The sequence below is a fragment of the Somniosus microcephalus genome, chromosome 8, assembly GCF_052327205.1.
Source record: "Somniosus microcephalus isolate GS21.2 chromosome 8, FLI_Smic_1.0, whole genome shotgun sequence".
NCBI classification, from domain to species: Eukaryota; Metazoa; Chordata; class Chondrichthyes; order Squaliformes; family Somniosidae; genus Somniosus; species Somniosus microcephalus.
The window spans coordinates 70,916,223-70,943,180 of NC_140994.1; the positions used below are offsets into that span (position 1 = coordinate 70,916,223).

Below are 26,958 nucleotides of genomic sequence, written 5' to 3' on the forward strand. Positions count from 1 at the left end.
GAGAGGAACCTACCATCCATACTTGGTCTGGACCTACACATGACTTCAGTCACACACTATGTGGTTGACTCTTAATGCACTCAGGACAACTAGGGTTAAATATGGGGTCAGGAGGAGCAGGAGTGTTTACATTCAGGTAAGTTACTTACTTTCTGTGCTGCGGGCAATCCCTAGGCCTGCTTTCCCTGAGTGCAATGATGGAGCTGGCTGCCTCAAGGCAAACCAAGCTTGGAGAGGGGACCTCAAACAGGCATTCGGCCCCTTATTTGTATATGCAAAAGGCCTAACGCCTGCTTCAAGTATGGGTAAGGACGCCTCTTGTTTCTCCTTATCCAATATGGCGGGCGGCGCACATCCAGCCGGAAGTGTGCGAGCACTTCCTGTTCGCCATTTTGGGAGCTTAGTTGGCCTCTTAGCGCCTGAAAAACAGGCGTCCTAGAATGCCTTTAAGCCTGACACTTTCTCCTCAGTATATTATAAAACTGGACAGAGAGATTAGAGCTTACAACTAGGAAGTAGTTGCATGCTCAGTGAAAAGCCAGCCTTGCTGTCAATCATTAAAAAGAATTCTGATGCATTAAAAACACATTCTGATTGTCTGACAAAAAACATTTTCCCACCCTTCTGACTGGAAATCAGATCCAGGGAAAAAATATTCTCAGAACAGCTGCTATTGCGGTTCATCATGTCCCCAGTGATATTAAATAGGTGACCTCCCCTACTTTTCTTGAAGTCCAATGGCTTTAATGTTAAAATTCTACATAAGAACATAAGAAATAGGAGCAGGAGTAGGCCATTCGGCCCCTCGAGCCTGCTCCGCCTTTCAGTAAGATCATGGCTGATCTGGTCTTGGCCTCAACTCCACTTCCCTGCCCGCTCCCCATAACCCTTGACTCCCCTATAGTTCAAGAATCTGTCTATCTCCACCTTAAATATACTCAATGACCCAGCCGCCACAGCTCTCTGGGGTAGAGAATTCCAAAGATTCACGACCCTCTGAGAGAAGAAATTTCTCCTCATCTCCATTTTAAATGGGCAACCCCTTATTCTGAAACTATGCCCCCTAGTTCTAGATTCCCTTACGAGGGGAAACATCCTCCCTGCATCTACCCTGTCAAGCCCCTCAGAATCTTAGCGGCTGAAAATTCAGTAGCCTTAGCGCCTCATTTGAGGCGCTAGAGGGCCTTGCGCCGGAGTTATGGCCAGTAGTGAAATTCCCTGGGGCCCTAAATCGGCGTTGCTCCGGTAGCGCTGCGCCGGCACCGATGACGTCATCGGTGTGCGCAGCGTCCCGGTTGCCGTGGTAACCCGCCCGAACTCCGAAATTGAGTTGCGGCCGCCTCGCCCGTGGCAGCCGCAACCAGCGTTTTGTCAGAGGTGCCTTACTGCAGTTAGCGCCGGCACATTAAAGGCCCCGCGGCGGCCGGCCGCTTTCCCGCCGGCCGCCTGCCCGCAGCTCCCTCCCCGGACTTCTCTCCCCCCCCCCCCCCCCCCCCCGGAACAGATGCAAGCCCGGCACTTGTCCGAGGTGCCGGGCTCATTTTTAAGCAGATTTGCGCGGGCCGTGGCTGGGTGCAGGCAGCTCCTCCTTAACGGAAGGAGGAGGCCTGCACTTCCCCAGCCTGCCGCACCGCATCGGGTGCCGCAGCGCCGGAATTGCGGCGTGAAACGGCAGTTAGCGCCCTTTTCCAGGCGCTAAGACCCTTCAGTAGCGCCGGCAGCCGTTTGGGCGCGGCGCCACTGAATTTTTGGCGCGCGCAGGGGACTTAGCGCCGGCACTAATTTCCGGCGCTAAAGCCCTGGCTAAGCCAAAACCCAATTTCTAGGCCTATATGTTTCAATAAGATCACCTCTCATTCTTCTAAACGCCAATGAGTATAGGCCCAACCTGCTCAACCTTTCTTCATAAGACAATCCCTTCATCCCAGGAATCAACCTCGTGAACTTTCTCTGAACTGCTTCCAATGCAAGTATGTCCCTCCTTAAATAAGGAGACCTAAACTGTACACAGTACTCCAGGTGTGGTCTCACCAACGCCCTGTACATGTGTAGCAAGACTTCCCTACTTTTATACCCCATCCCCCTTGCAATAAATACATCCTTGGCGCCCCCCCCCCCAAACCCTGCTGTGCTCCACTCCCCAGCCCCCTTACTATTGCACTCCATTTCCCAGTGCCCACCACTGCCACTGTGCTCCCCATTCTGCTTTCCTCCCCAACCCCGCACTATACTCTGCTCCCTGAGCCCCTGCTGTACCATGTTCCATAGTTTTGAAGGGGACCATGCTCTCTCACAATGGTGATCCAGACCCTAGATTACTTCAGAGCATCGGCAGGAGAGGTCAGCTAGTTTTTAACAGCATTTCGGAATCATTGCATGGAGAGGTTAGAAGGTCATCAGCTGGTTAATTGGTTAAGATCAATGCTGATTGACATCACAAAAATGTATAGTCACCCATTGTGATTCTGTTACAGTAGTCTTGTAACTCATGAAAGGATGTAGTGAGTCTGTAGCTCACATTAAATTATATGGGAATTTATTCAATAATATTATTCTAAATAAATTGATATATTTAGGGCTCCCTTGGAACCATAGTTTAGCATGAGTTAGTGCCTTCCAAGAGAGGAGAAGAGAAAACAGAGGAGAATGCTTTAAATTTCTGTTTTGATGTTATATAGTAAAACTGTTGTGTCGTTAAATTTAACTATTTGTCAAAAGTCTCAGTCCGAACCCAGTTTGAAATATTTTCCAATGTGGAAGTTCAGTGGCAAAACATGAACGCAGAGAGATTTGGCAAACAGCATTGATCATTTTGATGTTGATCTTTCTTTCTGTGAGTGGGGGCTCTTTAACTCCTGTGGCACATTTCCTTGCTGTGAATTTCTCATACTTGACTGTTGGGCTCCTCCTGCACAGTAAATGATGTGGCTCTTAACCGTGGAGTTCTTTTTGTAATCATCTGTATACTAGAGTGAGCCGAAGGAACATCCCTGGGCTTAGAACAGTAGATGATTTCTGCAGCGACAATGTGCTCTAAATGGACTGGAAAATGTTAATCTTATCTTCTATAGCAGTACACTGTAAAAGTCTTTATGTGGGTGGCAGACAGTTAAATATAGTGCTGATTTTTTGCATGTGGGTTAAGAGTCATGAGATAAAAGAGATCAAAATAGGACTATGAAAGTTTTGCAGCTAATATTTAATGTTGACTTCCATGAGTGCAGTCTGTTAGCATATCTGGCATACAGATGTGATACATAATTATTTTTATATGTTCTTAAATTACTTGAAAGGTTAGAAGTATTACTATAATTCCAATAGGTGCTTCGAAGTCACCAACATCTAAAGAATAATTATTTCAATTCATGAAGTCCCATGTTTTGGACTATTGAAAGTTCTGGAATAGGAAAGCTTTATTCTAGAGCTTCCCCAATGGCTCAGTGAGTAAATGCGTGTGGTACTGAGCTGTACAGACCAGGTCAGTCCTAGGCTTGATCCCTCAAACGTGTTGAAATGGATGATCTCAGCCAGGTTACCAGCAGCGTTCCCTTTAAAAAAAAAATTTGGGTGCACAGCCCCTTTAAGGGGCTGCGGGGCCCATTCAAAATACTGTGCATGTGCGGTTTTTCCCCTTTAACTGTCGGTGAGCCGGCTGCGTGGGAGGTCCAGGGCGCTGCGCAGCTTAAAGGGAACATTGGCTACCAGTAGAGGGACTACAATTTGTTCCACCATTGGTGGCCGTGCCTTCAGCTGCCTAGGCCCTAAGCTCTGGAATTCCCTCCCTAAACCTCTCCACTTCCTTCCCCTCCTTTAAGACGCTCCTTAAAACCTACCTGTTTGACCAGCTTTTGGTCACCTGCCCTAATCCTGTGAGGTGCCCTGGGACGTTTTACTACATTAAAGACGCTGTATAAATGCAAGTTGTTGCTATTGTCCCTGGAAGAAAGAAGGGAAAAATTAGCCCAGAGTTTTCCTCCTCATTGCCACTCAGTGATTCCCAATTGGAAAGTGTACGTGACTTATCGATAGAGGTAAACAGAATCTGATTGAAACGTCACTACAACTTTATGCAAAGAGAATTTTGTTTAGAATTGAAAGGGAAGCCTCTGGGCCTTTGACTGGAAAGACGATTGGGTGGTTTGTACAACAGGCGGACGATTCGCTCCTGCAGATTACCACCCAGGCGGTTAAGACGAAAATTCTACTCCTTGGAGTCTATGGTCTATGTGGACAACTTAGAGGTGGGAAGGCTGGGTTACTGGCACCCAAGCACCTGTCTCCTGCCATTGAGCACTATCTTCGCGAGAGTTAGAGGGGAAACCTTAAAAAAACAATTAAAATAGCTTTAAATTCACATGCTTTCTACCCTTAAAAGAAATGAATCTGCAAATATCTTTGTAAGAAACATAGTTGTAAATACAAGAGTTTTAACTTGAATCATTGTGATTTAAAAAAATAGTTTTCAGCTACACATATTCCAATGGATAGTGCTGATTCAGCTCAAAAAAAAACTTAGAACCTGTCCCTCTTGGATTTTCTTTAAGAATTATAAGGAAGTGAAAGAAAAATAGGCAGCATCAGCTTGTATCTCATCATTATTCTAAAGTTTGGTCCTGATTGACAGTAGTTTTATCATCTTGCTAAGCGAGTGTGGCAATGTGCTGGGGCAGCATGGGGTGCTGTTATGATGAATGTGCAATCCCACATATTGAGATGAGCACTGTACAGAGCTTCGGTCCTGCCTCAAAATCTTCATGGAAGTTGTTGGAAAGTGGTATTGAAATTAATTAAATCTCTACATTTATTAACGTTAATGGGCTTAAGCAGTTGATTAAAAATATAAACAATATTTGGATCCATGCTTACTATTGGCGTTTTTCATCAATTGATGTCTATGGACAGAAGACCGTGGGCCCGCAATTTTCTAATCCAATAAGATGCCCACTGCATGCAAGACCCAGCTGTAGTAGCAGGTGGCACAGGGCCTTAGAAAGTGTTTCCATTAAATTACTATTGACAATATTAGCAGACAAAGCCCTAGCACATTTGCCTGGCTTGCCTTTGTTCACTTCTCTGGTAGAGGTGTTAACCCAGTTACATTAAATAGGTTAACACCTCCACAGAAATGGTGGCCAAAAGAATGTCATACAAACGTATGACGTGTTCATCCAGCAATATCACCAACAGTAATTTCTAAGCTTTAATTCCTACCATGATAGGGGTTTGTGCATGTTGTAACCCCTATTGCACACTACCTTTGGAAGCCATACAAGGAGTGTTCGGTAAAGAAGGTGATTTATAACAGTTGTCTATTGGTGAGGGGACCAAGAACAATGTTGCTTATGGCCTGGGAGCAGGCTGTGCATCTACCTTCCCAGGTACAGGTGTCTGCCAAGTGGAAAAAGGACGCTGAAAATATAAAGGATAAACACACCTAGTAAAATAAAGTTTAAAAAAAATGGTGTCATATCTGAGTGCTTTATGAAAATTTACTATCACACTTGCTTAAAGAGTTGTATAGAATTACACAGTATTTACAGCACAGATACAGGCCATTCAGCCCAACAGGTCCATGCCGGTGTTTATGATCCACATGAGCCTCCTCCCACCCTACTTCATCTAACCCCATCAGCACAACCTTCTATTCCTTTCTCCCTCATGTGTTTATCTAGCTTTCCCTTAAAGGCATCTATGTTATTCGCCTCAACTTCTCTATATGGTAGTGAAATGATCTTTTCATGAGCTCATCTTGTACTGCTAATAAGAAACCCTGGCTGTTTGTCCAGTCTACACAAGAACCATTATTCAAGCCAGTCTCTGAATTCACAATATATATTAATGATCTAGACAAGGGAACTAGATGTAATATCTCCAAATTTGCAGACAACACAAAGCTGGGTGGGCGTGTGTGCTGTGAGGAGGATGCCGAGAAACTACAGGATGATTTGGGCAGGTTGGGTGATTGGGCAGAAGCATGGCAGATGCAATATAACATGGATAAATGTGAGGTTATCCACCTTGGTGGCAAAAACAGGAAGGCAGATTATTATCTGAATGGCAATAGATTGGGAGAAGGGGAAGTGCAACGAGACCTGGGTGTCCTTGTGCACCAGTCGCTGAAGGTAAGCATGCAGGTGCAGCAGGCGGTTAAGAAGGCAAATGGTATGTTGGCCTTCATAGCGAGAGGGTTTGAGTACAGGAACAAGGATGTCTTGCTGCAGTTGTACAGGGCCTTGGTGAGACCACATCTTGAGTATTGTGTGCAGTTTTGGTCGTCTTATCCGAGGAAGGATATTCTTGCCATGGAAGGAGTTCAGCAAAGATTCACCAGGCTGATACCTGGGATGGCAGGAATGACGTATGAGGAGAGATTGGGTCGATTGGGCTTGTACTCGCTGGAGTTTAGAAGAATGAGAGGGGATCTCATTGAAACTTATAAAATTCTGGCAGGACTGGGCAGACTAGATGCAGGGAGGATGTTCCCGATGGTCGGAGAGTCCAGAACCAGGGGTCACAGTCTAAGGATAAGGGGTAGGCCTTTAAGGACAGAAATGAGGAGGAATTTCTTCACCCAGAGAGTGGTGAACTTGTGGAATTCTCTACCACAGAAGGCAGTAGAGGCCAATACATTAAATATATTCAAGAAGGAGTTGGATATATTTCTTAAGGCTAAAGGGATCAAGGGGTATGGGGAGAAAGCAGGGACCGGGTACTGAACTTGGATGATCAGCCATGATTGCATTGAATGGCGGAGCAGGCTCGAGGGGCCGAATGGCCTACTCCTGCTCCTATCTTCTATGTTTCTATATGTTTTAAGCTGATTGCCAGCACTTCAACTCGTCTGTCAACATACTAGCATCTCAAAAGTAAATTCAGCTATTTTCATTGGGATTGGCGGTTGTCACTATCAACCAATCAGATCAGTTGTGAATGGGAGCAATCAAAACCAATCAGATCCTTTTAGAGCCAATTTAGCAGAGATTTGTTTTCTCCCACTGTTGGTTGCACACAAACATGAAGCAGTAAAGTTTTAAGATGTGCTGATGGTTTCTGAGAGTCACAGTTAGAAGTAGGGTTTATTTAGTGTTTGTTCCCAAAGAAGCTACATATAACAAGTAAGATGATAAAATGCACCTTTTAAACTGTTCATTTTCTTTAAAGAATCTTTCTGGCCGTTGTCTTATGTAAAACTTAATGCCTTCAAGATTAGTTGTAGCCTTTTTTTGAGATGTACCATGAGGTGAATGCATTGACGAGTTTTATTTGAGACTTCCTTACAGAATTGCCAGGATTTGGAAATATAATCGGGAGTGGGGTTAGAGTGGTGGTGAGTTTTACTTAATTTGATCAATCACACTAAGATTCCCATTTTTAGGATTTTACTACTGTGCACTACTGTTGTGTGTGAAGTAGTCCTTTGAGCACTTTGTGGGTAAGCTCAACATCATCCAGGACAAAGCAGTCTAATTGATCAGCAGCTGTTCCACCACCTTAAACATTCGCCCCTCCACCACCGGTGTACCGTGGCTGCAGTGTGTACTATCTACAAGATGCACTGCAGCAACTCGCCAAGGCTTCTTCGACAGCACCTCCCTAACCTGTGACCTCTACTGCCTAGAAGGACAAAGGAAGCAGACACATGGGAACACCATCACCTCCAAGTTCCACTCCAAGTCACACACCATCTTAACTTGGAAATATATCGCCGTTCCTTCATCGTCGCTGGGTCAAAATCCTGGAACTCCCTCCCTAACAGCACTGTGGGAGTACCTTCACCACACGGACTGCAGCAGCTCAAGAAGACAACTCACCACCACCTTCTCAAGGGCAATTAGGAATGGGCAATAAATGCTGTCCTTGCTAGCGATGCCCACATCCCAAGAATGATTTTTTTTTAAGTTGTAGCCCCAGTTATGTTCTGCAACTTTGAATGTTGTTTTCAGATTGTTTCCACACACCTGGTGGAAGTTCCTTTGTTTCTGTGCAGAGGCCAGGCAGTGAAGCTGCAGCATCTAAAACAGCAAGAAGCATGAGGAGTGTTTTTAGTAATCAATAAATTGATTAAATTAAAAACACTAGGCTGGAGGCAGTCAGTGAGGTGCACCCGAGAGCACAGAATTCAGCGTCTTGCACCTGCTCTTGAATGATTGATATGTGTAATGATTTTTGCTTCCAGCACAAGAAAACAAACCTTTTTGGGAGGACCTAGAGAGTGATATAGGCTAGAAAATTGGTGATAGTGAACAGATGTATAGCACAGTCAACGGGTATATCTTTGTCTGCTGTTTTAACAGAGTTGTCGACCTATTTATTTTAAATGGGATAACACCACCATTAAAATAGCAGACAGAGGAATATTAGACAAATGTTAAGCCCGTGTTCGTTATTATCACTAACAGTAATTTCTAGTCTTATATCTCATACCCTAAGGTTCCCCCGTGTCCTAACCCTGTACTCACATTTTTCTCTAGTTTCTCTCCTATTTCCCCTCATGTCCTCTCCAAGCTCATCTTGTCCATGAGACCCACCTCCTGCACCCTCAACCCTATTTCCACTAAACTGCTGACCACCCAACTTCCCTTCCTGGCCCCCATGTTGATATTGTTAACGATTGTCTCTCCTCTCCCCTTCAAATCTGCCGTTATCACCCCCTCCTCAAAAAACCCACCCTTGACCCCTCTGTCCTTGCAAACTACCTTCCTTTCCTCCAAAGTCCTTGAACGTGCTGTTGCCTTCCAAATCTGTGCCCATCTTTCCCAGATCTTTATGTTTGAATCCCTCCAATCAGGTTTCTGCCCCTGCTACAGTCCTGAAACGGCCCTTATCAAAGTCACAAATTACATCCTTTGTGACTGTGACGAAGGTAAACTATCCCTCCTCATCCTTCTCGATCTGTCTGTATTCTTTGACATGGTTGACCACACCATCCTCCTCCAACGCCTCTCCTCCGTTGTCCAGCTGGGTGGGTCTGCACTCGCCTCATTCCATTCTTATCTATCCAGTCATAGCCAGAGAATCACCTGCAGTGGCTCCTCTTCCCGCTCTCGCACCATTACCTCTGGAGTCCCCTAAAAACAGAAAATGCTTCAAATATACTGCGGGTCAGTCATTATTTAAAAGAGGAAAAGATATGTCAATGTTCAGAAGGACCCTGCCCCCGACCTCCCATCCACGACCTCCCCCCGACCTCCCATCCACGACCTCCCCCCGACCTTCCAGCCACAATCTCCCCCTCCCCCCTCTCCGCTCCCCAGCTGTGGCCTACCAGTGCAGGCCCTCCCGCCCGACTGCTGGCCAGGAAACAGGAAAAAAAAATTAAATGCGGCAGGCCTTCCATGTTACCCGCATTTCCCAGCGCTCCAACACCTCCACCCACGCCCCCCCCCACCCAACCCCTTAATATCGGGACCAATGTATCTCGGGTTGGATTCGCAACAAAATAAATTGGAGCCTGTACACTTAGATTAAAGTCCCCATGATTGCACTTATTTTCATATGATATCTGTGGGGCCTTCCAGAATAAACAATTTTTGACTTGAAAAGCAGAATTACAGTGGACTCCAAAAAAACAGAAATTGCACTTTGTCAGAAATCTAAATATAATGTTGTGTGGGAGGGCACATGTCCCCAGACACCACTAGAACATCTATCTCATGCCTTGAGCTTTCGGTCATTTCTAAATTCACCAATGCTGCCAACTGTACTTTGTGCACTTTAGTTTTTCTTTCCCCCTGCAATAAAAGTTATCGAAAGTTGTCTTTTCCTGTAGCTTAAATGACAACAGGCTCATGTCCCACTGCCCTTTCATGGTAACTCCTTGGCCTAGAAATTCAGTATAGCCACTTTTGGGGCGGTAAAGTCGGGCGGCCGCTAAAGTTTGCGCCCGGCGCAAAGTCGCGCCCCGTTCGCCGATATTCAGTCGCATCGCCCCAAGAGGTTGCTGCTGCGCAAAAACAGGCGATGCACGACTATCTTTAGGCGCTAAGCCGGCGGTGCTGAGCGATACCCCCGAGGCCGGGCGCAGCGCAGGTGCGGCGAGTTCTTGATTGACGGCAGATACTCTGGTGCCAGTCAGCTCTTAAAGGGGGAGGGTGTATTTGTTTGCCTGCCACGCCCTGCACACTGAAGCCCTCAACCTAGGCCTGACCACTTCAGCTTCACCTGTACAACGCCCAGGACTATGGAGAAGGCCAGGGAGAGAGCGCAGCGCTTCAGTGATGGTGACCTGAGGCTGCTGGTTGGCGCAGTGGAGCGCAGGCGCCATGTTTTGTACCCAGAAGGTGGCAAGAGGCCGCTGCCCAGCGCCTACCGGAAAGCCTGGAGGGAGGTGTCCAACAGGGTGTCTTCCAACAGCGTGGTTGCCAGGACTCCTGTACAATGCCGGAAGAAGTTCAACGACCTCACTCGGATTGTCAGGGTGAGTACCCTTTCCAGTGTCCTCCTCATCCTTGCATGTGCACCTCACATTATGGGCAAAGGGACCTGAAAGCCCTAATGGCCAGCCCTCATCCAGCAGCTATGGGCCTGGCATGAAAATCAATTGCACATTCAGCACTTTACACACTGTCCAAGCTATTCGACCATGGGAGGCAGTGCAGACAAGATCAGGGCTACACACTGTCCAAGCTATTCGACCATGGGAGGCAGTGCAGACAAGATCAGGGCTACACACTGTCCAAGCCATTCGACCATGGGAGGCAGTGCAGACAAGATCAGGGCTACACACTGTCCAAGCTATTCAACCATGGGAGGCATTGCAGACAAGATCAGGGCTACACACTGTCCAAGCTATTCGACCATGGGAGGCAGTGCAGACAAGATCAGGGCTACACACTGTACTTAGAGGCCGTCCTTTCTGTTGCAGGCCAAGGTTGCGCACAACCGGCGCAACCAAACTGAGACCGGGGGAGGCCGTCCTGACCTCAAAGAGCTCTCCGACCTCGACCAGCGTGTGGAGCGCATTATGGGAGGCCGGCTGATTGGCCCCGTCGCCACTGGAGATGCCGACCCTGTTCTGGGCACCAATGGTAAGGGCATCACCTTTTGGACCTCTCTCGTTCCACTTGCGCATCAGATCAGTATCCTTTGCCACTGTCCGACCATTGCGGTGAATGGCACCACTCATGCCTCCCTCGCTGCCGCCCTGTCCTCACTCTAAAGCTACTCTTGTGCCTTCCTGCTTTCAGATGGTGAATCGCCAGGTGAGGAGGCGGGCCCTCAAGCTGCCACTGTCAGCCCTTCGGAAGACGAGGAGGAGGAAGAGGAAGCCGGCCCATCAGTGCCACCCTCAGCCGTGCCAGCCCATGGCGATGTAGGGGACACGTCTTCCCTGGAGGGGAGCCGGGGGGAAGGGTCGGAGGAGAGTGAAGCTCCGGGGCCCAGCGGCCTGCAGCAACGCGGGAGGGGTGGGGAAGTTCGGCAGACTTCTCCCCAGAGGGTGAGTGCGGCCACCAGTCCTGCGACGGTGAGCGCAGAGGAGGTGCGCCTCCCAGAGGAAATGGCCGTCCAGGCTGAGCGCAGGCACACTGAGCTCATGGCTGCAGTGGGAAGGATGCCTGACTCCATAGAGTCACTGGCAAGGAGTGTCCAGGAATTCGGGGCAGCACAGGCCAGGAGTCTGCAACAATTCAGTGCAGCACAGGCCAGGAGTCTGGAACAGTTCAATGCAGCACAGGCCAGGAGTCTGCAGGACATCAATGCAGCACAGGCCAGCAGTCTGCAGGACATCACGGCAGCACAGGCCAGGAGTCTGCAGGACTTCGCGGCAGCACAGTCGGCTTCTAGCCAAGTGCTCAGTCGTGCCGTCCATTCACTGGCTGGTGTGATGCGGACACAGACCAGGGCCACACGGGCACTAACTGCTGCCACCCTCGCTGGATCAGCCAGGCATCGCCAGGGCACTCGCCGCGCAGCAGCAGCCCAGCAGTCTGTTCTTCAGCTGTTTGCTGCGCATGCTGCAGTGCTGGCCCGTGCGAGTGCCAATGTGTCAGGTGACCAGCGAGCACCTGCAATCTGCCAGGTTGCCACCATTCCTGCAGCCGACACTGCCACTCCACCATTGCAGCTGCCAGGAGCTGCTGGACACACTGCTGCCGCCCAGCCAGAGTTGGAGCAGTCAGCAGCCGGCCAGTCCAAGGCCAGAGCTGGTGCAGGCCGACCCCCAAGGGCATCTGCCGTCTCGCCATCTGCCCCTCAGCAGCCTTCCCCCAGCCTTGCTGCAGCCGCTGGGGTCCCATTGAGGAGGAGCTGCAGGGCAGGAAGGGGCCACTCGCGGAAGCGAGGTGGATCACCCTCGCAGGAGAAAAAGTAGAAGGTGTGGCCATGTGTTTTTTTTATATATGAGGCCGAGAAGGTTTTTTTATATATGAAGGCCGAGGCTGTTGTGTTTTTTGATATATGAAGGCCGAGACTGGTGTCTATCTTTTTTTGCGTAAGGCCGAGACTGGTGTCTTTCTTTATTTGTGTAAGGCCGAGACTGGTGTCTTTCTTTATTTGTGTAAGGCCGAGACTGGTGTCCTTTCTTTTTGTAAGGCCGAGACTGGTGTCCTTCTTTCTTTTTGTAAGGCCGAGACTGGTAGTTTTGTGTTTTTGGAGGGGGCTTCTCCACATAAGCATGTAATGTGGGAAGGGCAGAGGTTTTCAATAAATTTTTGTTGTTAAATTGCAGTGTGCATGGTTTTTTGGTTAAGTCCTGGTTGCCCTGCTCGGCTGAGGGCTTGTGGAGCGGCTACATTCATCTGCTGACATTGGCACAAGCCAGTCCCTGAGAGGGGGCCTAGAACCGACGTTCAATAAGCCAGCGACGGGCGGCCCTTGCAATTTGTGCCTCCCTCCTGTGCTGGTCCTCCTCCTCCTCCTGCTCCTCCTCCTGAGGTGGTCCTCCAATCTGTGGTGGCAGTGGCTGAGTCCTGCGGATAGCCAGGTTGTGCAGCATGCAGCAAACGACCACGAAATGGGAGACTCGCTCCGGAGAATACTGCAGGGCTCCACCGGAATGATCGAGACAGCGAAACCGTTGCTTCAGGACGCCGATTGTTTGTTCGATGATGTTCCTGGTCGCTTGATGGCTCTCGTTGTATCGCTCTTCAGCAGGGGTGCTGGGCGCACGGAGCGGGGTCATCAGCCAGGTACACAAAGGATAGCCTTTGTCCCCGATAAGCCATCCTCGTGGGCGAGGCTGTGCCTGGAACATGTCTGCCACAGAAGTCTGTCACAGGATGAAGGCATCGTGGCTGCTGCCTGGAAAGCGGGCATTGACAGCTAGGATGAGCTGCCTGTGGTCACACACCAGCTGTACGTTCAGCGAATGGTAGCCCTTCCGGTTGCGGTAATCCTCGGCATTCTCCAGAGGTGCCCGCAAAGCCACATGCATGCAGTCAATGGCGCCCTGCACCATGGGGAAGCCCGCGAATGCTGCAAAGCCCATTGCACGCTGTTGCTGCTTGTCAAGGGCCATGGAGAAGGAGATGAACTAACGTCTCCTTTTGAAAAGGGCATTGGTCACCTGGCGGATGCAGCAATGCACGGCGAACTGGGAGATGTTGGCAATGTCCCCAGTAGCGGATTGGAAGGAGCCGGTGGCATAAAAGTTGAGTGCCACCGTCACCTTCACTGCCACCGACAGAGACGTCCTGCTCCTCAGCTGTGGCTGCAGATCAACGGCAAGCAGCTGGCAGATCTCTGTGACCACCTCCCTTCTGAATCGCAGCCTCCGAACACACTGCTCCTCAGACATCTGGAGATAGGAGAACTGCTGGCGGTATACCCTGGGTGGGTAAGGCCTCCTTTGCCGACGCCTGTTGCCCCCTCTCCGTCTAACCAGGGCTGCCACTCTCTCACGGCGTCTGTGAGCCCTTTGGATGTAATTGAGAAAGCCTGCGTTGACACCCATTGCAGCCCCCATAATATGCTGGCAAACAATGAGATGTCAATGAAGGCAAAAACTTTTTGAAAGCTGTGGCCTGAAGCCTAGAAGTACCTGTCCGAGTGTTGGGCCAAAGCAGAAAGCTATCTACCTTGGTCTCTCTCCAAAGATCCGTTTCGCAAGAAGGTGTGCTGCAAAATGGCAGCCTTTTATATTGCAGGATGAGTGCCCTTTAATTTGCGCCCCACGCGCCCCGCATCGGCTGAGCACCATTCCACTTCACAGTCGCTAGGGGCGCCGGGCGCACAATGGGGCGGCGCGACTGAAGTTCCGGCTGGGGGCGCACAAAGGGCGTTGCACGAGGAAATTACGTCATGATCTGCGTGCGCAGCTGAGCGCGTGCAAAGACTTTGCGCCGGTGCTAAATCTCTAGTGAAGTTGGGGCGAGGCGCAGTTCGCGCTGTGCCCGGGCGCAACCCGCCTAGCGCCCAACATCTACTCCTCCTAAGGCGCTAACGGCTGGCGCAGCCAACTGAATTTCTAGGCCCTTGTCTTTACGTGTCGTAAGGCCTATAATCAGAGCCATTTTTTGAGCTGTCAGCTGTTGGGGGCTGTACCAGCTGTTGATCAGCTCGGGCTCGTTTTTCTGGCTTGCCAGAAATAAATAAAAACGGAATAAATGGATGTTTTACCAAAGGCAAAAAAAAAAGAATATTCTGCTTTAACTCAGGCCAGACATGTTCTAGCACCCTGAAATACCGAATACACACCGAATTTGACTGTGTGCAATAGTATAAAATGGGTGATAGCGAGTCGGCAGCCTATTTTACATCTCTCCTGATTTTTTATTTCCATTGAAGTCAAACTTCTTTACTCATCACTTCAAGTTTGCCAGTGCCATTTTTTTTAATTAAGTTGTTACAATTCATGCTGCAAAATTTACAGCAGAAATGCAGAGCTATGAAAGGCTCTGAGTAAAACCACATGTCTGTTGACTCTTTCCCAAAAAAAGAAATTCTAACTTTGTGTGGTGCAGAGATCGGGGGAAGAGGGACAGTGCCGGCAACACTTAAATCTATGGCCATTTGGGTGAGTTACTGGAGGGCTGGTGAGGCTACGCATCTGTGCCTCTGTATCACCTTCAGGAGCGGAGCAATGAGGAAAATTGTACCAGTAAATTATAGAGTTTATAAATTGCATGTGCTGTCCAGGACATCCCATAGTAGAATATAGCACCTTACTGAATTGAAAATCTTGCTGTAGCTGTGTTAGTAATTGCGTTCTTCTTCTAACTTTTATGATAGAGTTAATAAACTGAGGCCCGAAGGGAAATCTATGCCTGGTGACTCCATATTTATATTAAATGAAAAAAGTTAGGCTTTTCTCCAGAAAGAATATAAGACAGTATGGAAAAAAATTTCACTCTAATTTTGGCCAGGTCAACAAGGAGAACTCCCCTGCTCCTCTTCAAGTAGCACCCTGGGATCTTTTATGTCCACCTGAGAGGGCAGACGGGACCTCGGTTTAATGTCTCATCTGAAAAAAGGCTCTTCCGATAGTACAGCACTCCTTCGGTATTGCATGGTGTGTCAGCCTAGATTACGTGCTCAAGTCTCTGGAGTTGGGCTTGAACCCACAACCTTCTGACTCAGAGGCAAGAGTGTTACCCACTGAGCCACATCCTGTCCACACAACAAACTTCTCTCTATTTCGCTGAATAGCAGTCAGGAGTGGGAAGCAACCCCAGCTGATTTTTCTCTTCTTAATCCAGGGCCGTGAAGGCCAATCGCAGTACCCCACCATCACCCAGGCTTAGATCAGCCAACTCAGCACAGTCCCAGGGACTGAAGCTGGGACCTTGTCTGTACAGCTACAGGTACACTATCCCTTATCCGAAAGCCTTGGGACCAGCTGAGTTTCGGTTTTCGGAATTTTTCGGATTTCAGAAGGTATTATTATAAGACTGGAAAATTTGTATTTAATATAAATTTTAAAAGTTCAGGCTACCTCTTGCGACTGTTCCGTGTCTCATTCCCCTTCCTGCTTCTCTGGAAAGCCGGATATCGGCTGACTCCTACTAAGCTGGCCCGCAAATCAGGTCGGGGGTCGGGTGGGGGGGGGGGGAGAAAAGAATATCGGACGGGCCACGGTTCAGGTCGGGGGAGTCGTCAGGGGTCGGGGGGTCAGGCGGGGGTCGGGGGGAGAAAAGAATATCGGACGGGCCGCAGTTCGGGTCGGGGTTCGGGTCGGGTCGGGTCGGGGAGAAAAGAATATCGGACGGGTCGGGGGAGGGAAAAGAATATTGGACGGGCCGCGGTTCGGGTCGGGTCGGGTCGGGGCGGGGGTGGGGGAGAAAAGAATATCGGACGGGCCGCTGCAGCTATCGGATGGGCCACTGTATTGTTGGGTTCACTCTCCCGGTACCTCCTTCACACTGCCCGGCTCGGCCTGCAATCTCCTACCCAGGAGGGAACTCTGTGACCCTCTGCCCTGCTCAGCGTAAGTCGTGCGCCACTCTGGTCATGTCGTGCGCGCGACTTACGCTGAACGAAAAAACTTTCGGTTTTTAGAGGTTTTCGGTTTTCGGAAGTTCGGATAAAGGATAGTCTACCTGTATACAGCTACTCCCTGGATAAACTAACTGAGCTACAGGGAAGCCAAATAAAATAATGTTATGTTGAATAATATTTCATTTCTATTTAAAATTGTATTATTTATTAAATACTGTTCTGTTGAGAGTGATTTTGTATTGCTAGTTCACTCTCATTTTTTGGTCAGTCATTGCAATTTGAAGTTCTCAGAACACTGAGTGAGGCCTCCCTCTGTGCATTAGGTGTAGCAATATCATACACAGGTTATTTATAAAGCTGATTCCACTACACCAAGCACATATCTCTCCCCATTGATAGTAATGTCCACCGAGAGGTAGGTGGGGGTGAGGGATATGGAGAGAAGGTGGGTAAGTGGGGGTGAGAGTAATTTTCACTGTTGGCGCAGGCAGAAAACTGATGGTAGAAGACCGGCCGCTTGATTTTCCTTTCTGTAAGGCATGGCCGCCAATGGTGGGGCGAGCGGAGAGGGAGTATACACGAGGCCAGAATCAGAAGAGCGGAATGCTTTAGGGGTTACAGAGATAGGGAGGGGCGAGGGATTTAAACACAAGGATGAGAATTTTAAAATTGGGGAGTGGGACTAATTGGATAGCTCTTTCAAAGAGCCAGCACAGGCACGATGGGCCAAATGGCCTCCTTCTGTGCTGTATCATTCTATGATTCTATGAGCCTCATTGTCTCCAAATGACAGTGCATCTCCTTCGCATCCATCCTTCACGTGATAGAGTTTGCACATTAACCGTGGCTCAGTGGGTAGCACGCTCACCTCTGACTCAAGTCCCACTCCAGAGACTTGAGTACAAAATCTAAGCTAACACTCTAGTCAGTACTGAGGGAGCTGCTGTCTTTCAGATGAGATGTTAAACCGAGGCCCCGTCTGCCCTCTCAGGTGGGCATAAAAGAAACCATGGTACTATTTTGAAGAAGAGCAGGGGAGATCCCCCCAGTGTCCTGACCAATATTTATCCCTCAACCAACTAAAAACACCAGATTATCTGGTCATTATCACATTGCTGTTTGTGGGAGCTTGCTGTGCGCAAATTGGCTGCCATGTTTCCTACATTACAACAGTGACTACACTTTAAAAGTACTTCAGTGGCTTTGAAGTGCTTTGGGACGTCCTGAGGTCATGAAAGGTGCTATATAAATGGAAGTCTTTCTTATAAGCGTAAAATTGCAAATGTGAGCACATTACATAAACGCTAATGCAGTCCTGCATCGGATGGTTTTGTACTCATCAATTCAACAAACATCTGGTTTATTATTTAATTGAAAGGAGTCATATTTGAGCCAAACTGTGAAGCAATGTCTGACTTCCCATATCAATCAGCCAAGTTCTAAAACATATAAACAGCTTGGCAACAATGAATGGCAAAACTCAGTATTTTGTTCAGCAAATAATTACAAATAATTTTAAGCTTAAAATGAGCATCAACATCAAAATCAGAACTAAAAGGAGGTGAGTGGCCACTTTTGGTTCTTGAGCATTGTGACTGAACGAATGTTCTGTGGTTACGCACTTTTCTCCAATGAATAGAATATCTGGGTTAAGGGAAAGAAAAGTGAGTAAATGTAGCCTAGAAAAGACTGTGATCTTAATATATGAATGTTTAACATGTTGATATGACCACCTTGTATCAGCTATTTAATGCAGGCATTAACTGGTTTCTTTTAAATTGATTAACGCTTTGTTAAAATAACTGATATAGGAATTGTGGTAAACCACTGTCATACCTGTCTGTGTCTGTATGTGTATTCCACTAGGTACAGGTCTGGACATGCCTCGGCTGACTCCTCCCACTATTCCAGGTATATAAGTGACTACCTCCCAGTCCCTTAGTATTCTGGACGGGTCGACCACTCGAGACAAGACCTTCATTCTTTAGTTAATAAAAGCCTGATTGTTACTCGCTCAACTTCAGTCTTTTGAGTAATTGATGGCGCATCAATTTTATTAACTAAATTTTTTATAATGGAGAAGATCCTCACACCAGCATGCCTGGACCTGGACAGTCGGGAAGCGGACGCTTCCACCAAGTTTGCTCACTGGCTCACGTGCTTCGAGACATTCCTGACTGCCTCCACTGCGGTCGAAACGGATGCGGACAAACTGTCTGTCCTGTTCTCCAAGGTGAACCACCGAGTGTACTCAGTCATCCGGGATGCGACCTCGTACACAGCCGCCCTCCAGCTCCTCAAGACCCAGTACACGCGCCCTGTGAACGAAGTATACGCTAGGCACCTTCTGGGGAGTCGCAAGCAACAACCTGGGGAATCGACTGAGGAATACCTCCAAGCACTGTCCGTGCTTGGCCGGGCCTGTGGGTGTAAGGCGGTAACGCCCACTAAGTACACGGAGGAACTGATCCGGGATGCCTTCGTAGCGGGCCACAGGTCCAACTACACCAGACAGCGACTGCTGGAGCAGAGTGACCTCACCCTCGACAAAGCCTCCGACATCGCACTAACGCTGGACGCAGCCTTCCGGGGCATGGATGCCTACTCCTCTGCACCGTGGACGCCGCGGGGAACGACAACCTGGGACACGGTAGGACAGCCCCATAGCACCGTGCCACCCCAGCCACAGCCCAACAACGGCCCAACTACCGCAGCAGTGTCCCAAAGCCAGACAGCAGTATCCCAAGGCCAGAAATGCTACTTCTGTGGCCAGGCCAAACACCCCAGAGCGCGCTGCCCGGCGAAGAATGCAACCTGCTCGGGCTGCGGGAAAAAGGGACACTACTCCAGCGTCTGCAAGGCCAAAGCCACCCCGAACGCCAGCAGCGCCGCGTGTGGGCCGTGCGAGCCGCCATCTTGGGCCTCCCCAGCCATGTGCGAACCACCGCAGCAGCAGCCATCTTGGACGACTCCAGCCACATGGGAATCATGGGCGCCGCCATCTTGGACACCAGCCGGGACGCAGCAGACCGCCAACCCCCCCCCATCTGATACTCGCAGCGACACACCGACCCCTACGCTGGCCTCTGTGACGCTGGACCAAACGAGACCGCACCAGCTAGCTCGGTCCAAAATGGACGTTAAGGTAAACGGCCATGCAATAAACTGCCTTTTTGACTCCGGGAGCACAGAGAGCTTCATCCACCCCGACACGGTGCGGCGTTGCTCTCTCCCAGTCCTGCCTGCGCACCAGCGGATTTCTATGGCCTCCGAGTCCCAGTCAGCGGACATTGGCGGCTACTGCGTGGTGACACTAGTAGTAGACGGGACTGTGTTCAATAATTTTAAACTCCTGGTCCTGCCCGACCTCTGCGCTGCCGTTCTACTGGGGTTGGATTTCCAGTGCCACCTCAAAAGCGTTACGATGGCGTACGGTGGCCCCCTCCCCCCACTCACAGTCCGCAGCCAGCAGCCTCCAAATTGCCCGCCGCGCACTAGATGCAACCTCTCCACACTCAGAGTCCCACCCCCCCCCACTGTTTGCTAACCTCACCCCCGACTGTAAGCCCATCGCCACAAAGAGCAGGCGATACAGTGCCGGGGACAGGGTTTTCATCAAAACCGAAGTGGAACGGCTCCTGAAGGAGGGGATTATTGAGGGCAGCTCCAGCCCCTGGCGAGCCCAGGTTGTGGTCGTTAAGACCGGCGAGAAACAACGCCTGGTCATCGACTACAGCCAAACAATAAACCGCTACACCCTGCTGGACGCCTACCCACTCCCCCGCATAGCTGACATGGTCAACCAGATCGCGCAGTACCGCGTCTTTTCGACCATTGACCTGAAATCAGCGTACCACCAGCTCCCCATCAGCCCTGAAGACCGCCAGTATACTGCTTTTGAGGCAAACGGCCGCCTCTATCACTTCCTTAGGGTTCCCTTCGGCGTTACCAACGGGGTCTCCGTCTTCCAAAGGGAGATGGACCGGATGGTCGATCAAAACGAGCTGCAGGCCACTTTCCCTTACCTAGATAATGTGACCATCTGCGGCCATGACTTGCAGGACCATGACGCAAACCTCGAGAAATTCCTCCGCACCGCCCAACTCCTGAACCTGACATATAACAAGGAGAAGTGCATATTCCGCACAGACCGCCTCGCCATCCTTGGCTGTGTTGTAGAACACGGGGTCATCGGTCCCGACCCGGACCGGATGCGTCCCCTTATGGAACTCCCACTGCCCCACTGCCTAAAAGCTCTGAAGAGGTGCCTAGGGTTTTTTTCCTACTACGCTCAGTGGGTCCCCTACTATGCAGACAAAGCCCGTCCGCTGATCAAGTCCACCTCTTTTCCCGTGACGGCAGAGGCCCGCTTAGCCTTCCACCGTATCAAGGAAGACATTGCCAAAGCCACCATGCACGCAGTGGACGAATCCATCCCCTTCCAGGTGGAAAGCGATGCGTCCGACTTCGCTCTGGCCGCCACCCTTAATCAGGCGGGGAGACCTGTGGCATTCTTCTCACGAACCCTCCAGGGCACGGAGACCAGACACTCCGCGGTCGAGAAGGAGGCCCAGGCTATCGTGGAGGCTGTGCGTCATTGGAGGCACTACCTGGCCGGAAAACGATTTACCCTGCTCACTGACCAGCGTTCAGTTGCTTTTATGTTCAACAACAAGCAGAGGGGCAAAATCAAAAATGACAAGATCTTGAGGTGGAGAATCGAACTTTCCACCTACAATTACGAGATCTTGTACCGGCCTGGGAAGCTCAATGAACCCCCAGATGCCCTATCGCGTGGCACCTGCGCCAGCGCGCAGATCGATAGGCTGAGGGCCCTCCACAATGACCTCTGCCACCCGGGGGTCACCAGGTTCTTCCACTTCATCAAGGCCCGCAACCTGCCTTACTCCATTGAGGAGGTCAGGACCATGACCAAGAACTGCCAAGTCTGCGCTGAGTGCAAACCGCACTTTTATAGACCAGACAGAGCCCACCTGATAAAAGCCACTCGCCCTTTCGAACGCCTGAGCGTCGATTTCAAAGGGCCTCTCCCCTCCTCCGACCGCAATGTGTACTTCCTCAACATCATTGACGAGTACTCCCGGTTCCCGTTCGCTATCCCCTGCCCGGACATGACCAGTGCCACGGTCATTAAATGTCTGAACAGCCTCTTCACCCTGTTCGGTTTCCCCAGCTATATCCATAGCGACCGGGGCTCATCGTTTATGAGCGACGAACTCCGCCAGTACCTGCTCGCTAGGGGTATAGCCACAAGCAGGACCACCAGTTACAACCCCCGGGGGAACGGACAGGTGGAAAGAGAGAATGCAACTGTTTGGAAGGCTGCCCTACTAGCCTTAAAGTCTAGGGGCCTTCCGACCTCCCGCTGGCAGGAGGTGCTCCCCGATGCGCTCCACTCGATTCGGTCACTTCTCTGCACTGCCACCAATGCCACCCCTCACGAGAAAATGTTTGTCTTCCCAAGGAAGTCCACATCGGGGACATCGTTACCGCCATGGCTGACGTCCCCAGGGCCGGTACTACTGAGAAGACACGTGAGGGCCAATAAAACGGACCCCCTGGTCGAGAGGGTCGACCTCCTCCACGCCAACCCCCAGTACGCTTACATTGCGTACCCGGACGGGCGGGAGGACACAGTCTCCATACGAGACCTCGCACCCTCGGGGACCGCTGTAACCCACTACCCATTACCACCCCCCCCCACGACCCGATATCCAACCCCAGCAGCCGGCTCGCCTTGGACCGTCACCCATGAGGACTACACTCCAGGGCCCCAGCCTACACGGGACGCGACGCCGGAAGCTCCACCACCCCTGCCGTCGCCACGTCGATCACAGCGGCAGACAAGACCTCCGGAGAGACTCCAATACACGAACTTTTAAATACACTTCACCCCGCCGGACTCATTTTTAAACAAGGGGTGAATGTGGTAAACCACTGTCATACCTGTCTGTGTCTGTATGTGTATTCCACTAGGTACAGGTCTGGACATGCCTCGGCTGACTCCTCCCACTATTCCAGGTATATAAGTGACTACCTCCCAGTCCCTTAGTATTCTGGACGGGTCGACCACTCGAGACAAGACCTTCATTCTTTAGTTAATAAAAGCCTGATTGTTACTCGCTCAACTTCAGTCTTTTGAGTAATTGATGGCTCATCAGGAATGCCGTAATCAACACGTATATCACAGTAGGTTGATGTTTCACAAGCTACTAATCAATTTATGGAGGATATGATCTGTGTGTTGTTCAGTACTAAAATATTTATTATCATAGCTAATCTTTCTAGAGGCACCTAAAAATAACAAATGACAATCTATCACTGATTGCAGTAGGACAGTTTAGCCATTACTGTACATTTTTGGCAACCTGTCATTCTCAACAACACAAGCAAAGCAGCCAAACATTTAGGTCTGGCTTGTAAAGCTAAATGGGTATCTAACAACTCCCAGATTACATCAGCTACATACAAGGCAATTTATACAACCACTCCTTGAATACTGCTGCCCTGTTTGGTTGTAACACCTCATAAATTTGGCTGAAGCATCATAATAAAGTTGAGCAGAAGTATGTGCCACTCCCGAATGTTCCCTTGTTATACCGCATGCATTATTTGACACTACTAGCTGGCTTTAGAGTGCTACAAGTAGTTATACTGTGCATTCACACCATCCTTTAGGCCAGGAAAGCAGAGCTCTTATGCGTGTGTACCTAAACATGTAGTTGGTACAAAGACAGGCTAACTCCTTACCTGGTACATTCCACACTATGATGCCGAACTTTTCCTACAGCTACACTAAAATTTTGGGGTCACTGCTTTGCAGCAATGCGCAATGTGCAGTATAACTGCACTCTCAGACATTGCTGCATGTCAGCCTCAAACATTATCAAATCTCTACAATAACTCAGCCTCTCCTCTATTCTCTATGCAATCCCCCGTACAAAAATCAGTGAATAGAACATTTTGTGAAAGGTTAGTTGACAGCGTTAACCCTGCTTAACCTGGAGTTGATGGTACAATTTATCTAAAATAAACAGCAGGGGTAAGTGTCACAATTAAACTACATTAGTATAAACCCAACATTATTCAACCGTCACCATCAACTAATGGATCTGTACTGTTACAAATGCCCCTGTATTCATTGTCACAAAGCCATACACCACCCATTCAGTACAAGTACACTGTGAAACTACATGGAAACCAATTTAAGAAATGGGATTCTCTGTCTGACAAAATGCGTGTTGTGAGGACAGATTTAAACAAGGAATGTAAGATGAAGTTACAAAAATATTACACTGTTGGGTAGAAAATGGTTTATTTAGTAGCCACGTATATATATTTTTTTCATTTTCTTATGATCCATGGTATTAAAAAACAGGACTCCGCTGCATGAACATTTTTGCATCTGTGCAAATGATGATTAGTGTGATTTGTTGCCAAGCCACCCATCGCGTAGTATTGTGGGGGACTACGGTCTCCTGCGTAAAGAAATAGGCAATACAGCGAGCTACAAGAAATAGGTCTTTACTCCAACTCTCACAATACAGTACTGAATTCGTGAAGCCCGCGAACCTGTGATGACTCACGGATTGGTCACCTGCTGGAACCTGATTAGTTTTCCTTCTCTCAGCAGCAGGCAAGTCTGAACGTGCCTTATTCCTCTCAGCTTGCAACTGTCTTGCGGGGGGAGGGGAATACAGCAGTTAAAAGGGGATTATACAGGTTTATCTACATACACACAGTGTTTCCCCAATGTGGCAACACCACAGTATAATCTAAACAAATTGGTGTGAAGTTAATCTATCTGGGACATGGTTCCATTTAAACACGGTTTAATGGTCACTTAATCCCAAACTGGTCTGCATCAGTGCTCCTTTATGCCCACAAATTGCACACCTTCAGACTTTCTGACTGCAACCTTTCCATCTGCCCCCACTTTGAACTCTATTGGCCGCACTTTCCTTTCGCCCATTGAGGCTCTGCCTCTGATGAGCTCAACGTCTATTAACAGTGTGTTTATAGCTGCTATAAAATAAAAGTTTAATACCTTGGGCTCTCGCGGCCAGTCTTGTGGTGCACAATGCATTTGTTGCTAGCCAATTTCAAATACATTAAGGTGCTGATGGGTTAAAATGATTGTTTAGTGCTGATTGTGAATTGTCCGTGCAGTTCTTGCACTATGGAGCCCCGTCCCCTGAGAACAGAATTGAGAGTACTTAAACTGATTTCATTTTTGACCCTTAACACCCATCAGAGACACAAGCTCTTCACCCATCTGTCTGAGCAGGATTTCAACCCAGGCCCCATTAGTAAATATTTGATGATGCACAGCTGTAATGCATTTGCGATTTAGTCAGATAATTATTGACTGCGCATGTTGTACCGTGTTTCAAAAAAGTAACATTGATTTTAAGCCATGGTCCCTTTCATTTTTCTTTCTTTCTGTAGTTATAAATGAATCGCAAAGGCAACGACTGGAAGCAGCAAGTTATTCCTCTCGTTTTGCTTTGGCCCTTTTCTATGAAGCAGGCACGCAGATTGATGTCCCCTGGGCAGCGAAGTACATCGCCAACAACCCCTGCATACGCTTCCTCTCCATCGATAATAAGAAACGCAGTTTAGGTCAGTGCTGCCATTATTTTTCTCCATAACAACAGGGCAATGCTAACAGCAAACATTTCAGCAGGTATTCCATTGAAACAGTAACAGTCAATCAGGTCTAAGCTGCGGGCAGATAAACTGTAATCTTATTGCAAAAACACTGACCGTCTTTCAGATGAAATGTTAAACTGAGGCCCCGTCTGCTCTCTCAGGTGGACGTAAAAGATCCCATGGCACTATTTCGAAGAAGGGCAGGGAAGTTCTCCTGGTGTCCTGGCCAATATTTATCCCTCAACCAACAGATTATCTGGTCATCATCACATTGCTGTTTGTGGGATCTCGCTGTGCGTAATTTGACTACATTACAACAGTGACTACACTTCAAATGTACTTCATTGGCTGTAAAGCACTTTGGGACGTCATGGGGTCATGAAAGGCAATATATAAATGCAAGTCTTTCATATTTCAATTTTACAGAATCAAACTGATCATTTAATTTCTTTTATTTTTGTCCCTTTTCTCCAGCTCATCTCTCCTGAAGACATTAGGGTAGGTTTTTAGCTAACCACCCGGGTGTAAAACTGGCATTGTGGATTAGCCGACCGTTATAGAAACCGCTCACCTTTCATTTCCATTGGAAAACACGGCACTGAGGCTAATTGTTGTACTGTATCACCACCTTAGCTGAGGTCAGCTAACTCAGCAAAGACCGGGGATCCAACCTGGGACCGTCCTGGTCTGGATGGCCTGGCTGTGCACTGCCTTGACCAAGCTGAGAATCAAGGATGCTCTCATCCTTTAGATATTCTAATCCATGGTATACATTAGATCCTTTGACACCCAGCAAGAAATGGCATGGGCGGATGTAAGATATGAAAGCTGGTTGGTTTGAATGTGGATTGACAAGCGATGCTTCATTCTTTGCTAATGCCTGACTGTGTTTGAGAGTACACAGAGTCAATCTCATTCATGACTATGTAAATAGTTCTACTATTCTTTTTGCTGGTTTGTACAGAATCCCCTGAAGTCGGACCTTCCATTGTTGTCCACACCACTGTTCAATTTGGAGCTGAAAATGTACATAAAGATAAGGAAGAGGTGGAACCTCTGATTCTTGACCAGCTGTGGCAGGTTCTGCCGGGATTGCCCAAGTCTACCAGTACTAAGTGTCACAAGTGGAGATACTCGCAGGTAATTCTGATTGTAATGATTACATTTCCGAAGCAACTTTTCAATTCAGATCAGAAACAAAAATTGAGGATTTTTTTTGTTGTGTGACAGGTAATACCTAAGACTAGGATATCCTTCAAGGGGAATGGAAGGGATCTGTGTTTTTATTTTGGTTGCAGCATGTTCATAGTAAACATTAGACAGAAACTACCATAAAAGGTGCAAGAACTATAAAATAACTCTAGAATGCCATTCAAGTCTCCGAGTTGGCATCCACTTTCCATAAGTTAAAATATTTGACTTTATTTAGTTGCAGGATGGAAAGTTTTCAAATTGTCGAGGTAGCCAAGTCTTGAACCAGATAAACTTTTTCTGGGACTGAATTCTTTATCTAATTTGGGTGCCTCTCTGTAACTAGAATATCACATTACCAGGCCACTGCATTTGATGTTTAAATATCTATTCATTTAGAAATCTAAATCTTAAGCAGCATTGGTTAATAAATGAATAGGTGCCTGTATTTTGCTTTTCACTACCAATGCAGTGGCAACCATGCATTCTTCAGCAGTTGAACAAAATGAGGTGACCTTGTTGAAGAAGTAGTGGAGAGGACTTTCTAATCCATCTCCTTAGATCAGCTTATAAAGAAGCATTGTTAAATTCCTGGGAGCAAACCTGCAATTTTTCTTTAATTCCCCATTAGGTTTCTCTTCTCCTTTCCTCCACTCAGTGGCTCCTTGCTGTTGTACAGTTACACAGGCACCAGTTACCCCATCCAACATCTTGCTCAAG

The 26,958-nt window shown here is 48.5% G+C and overlaps 1 protein-coding gene across 2 annotated transcripts in view; it reads left to right on the plus strand.

Annotated features, from left to right (window-relative positions):
• The window catches only part of rnls (renalase, FAD-dependent amine oxidase), a 155,163-nt gene that overhangs the window by 118,947 nt on the left and 9,258 nt on the right, over window positions 1-26,958 (plus strand). For both annotated transcript variants that reach the window (XM_085994865.1, XM_085994864.1), the window contains exons 5-6: window positions 24,844-25,017; window positions 26,012-26,187. In XM_085994865.1, coding sequence (XP_085850991.1) covers window positions 24,844-25,017; window positions 26,012-26,187 — 350 coding nt within the window. The remainder of the gene's footprint in view (window positions 1-24,843; window positions 25,018-26,011; window positions 26,188-26,958) is intronic.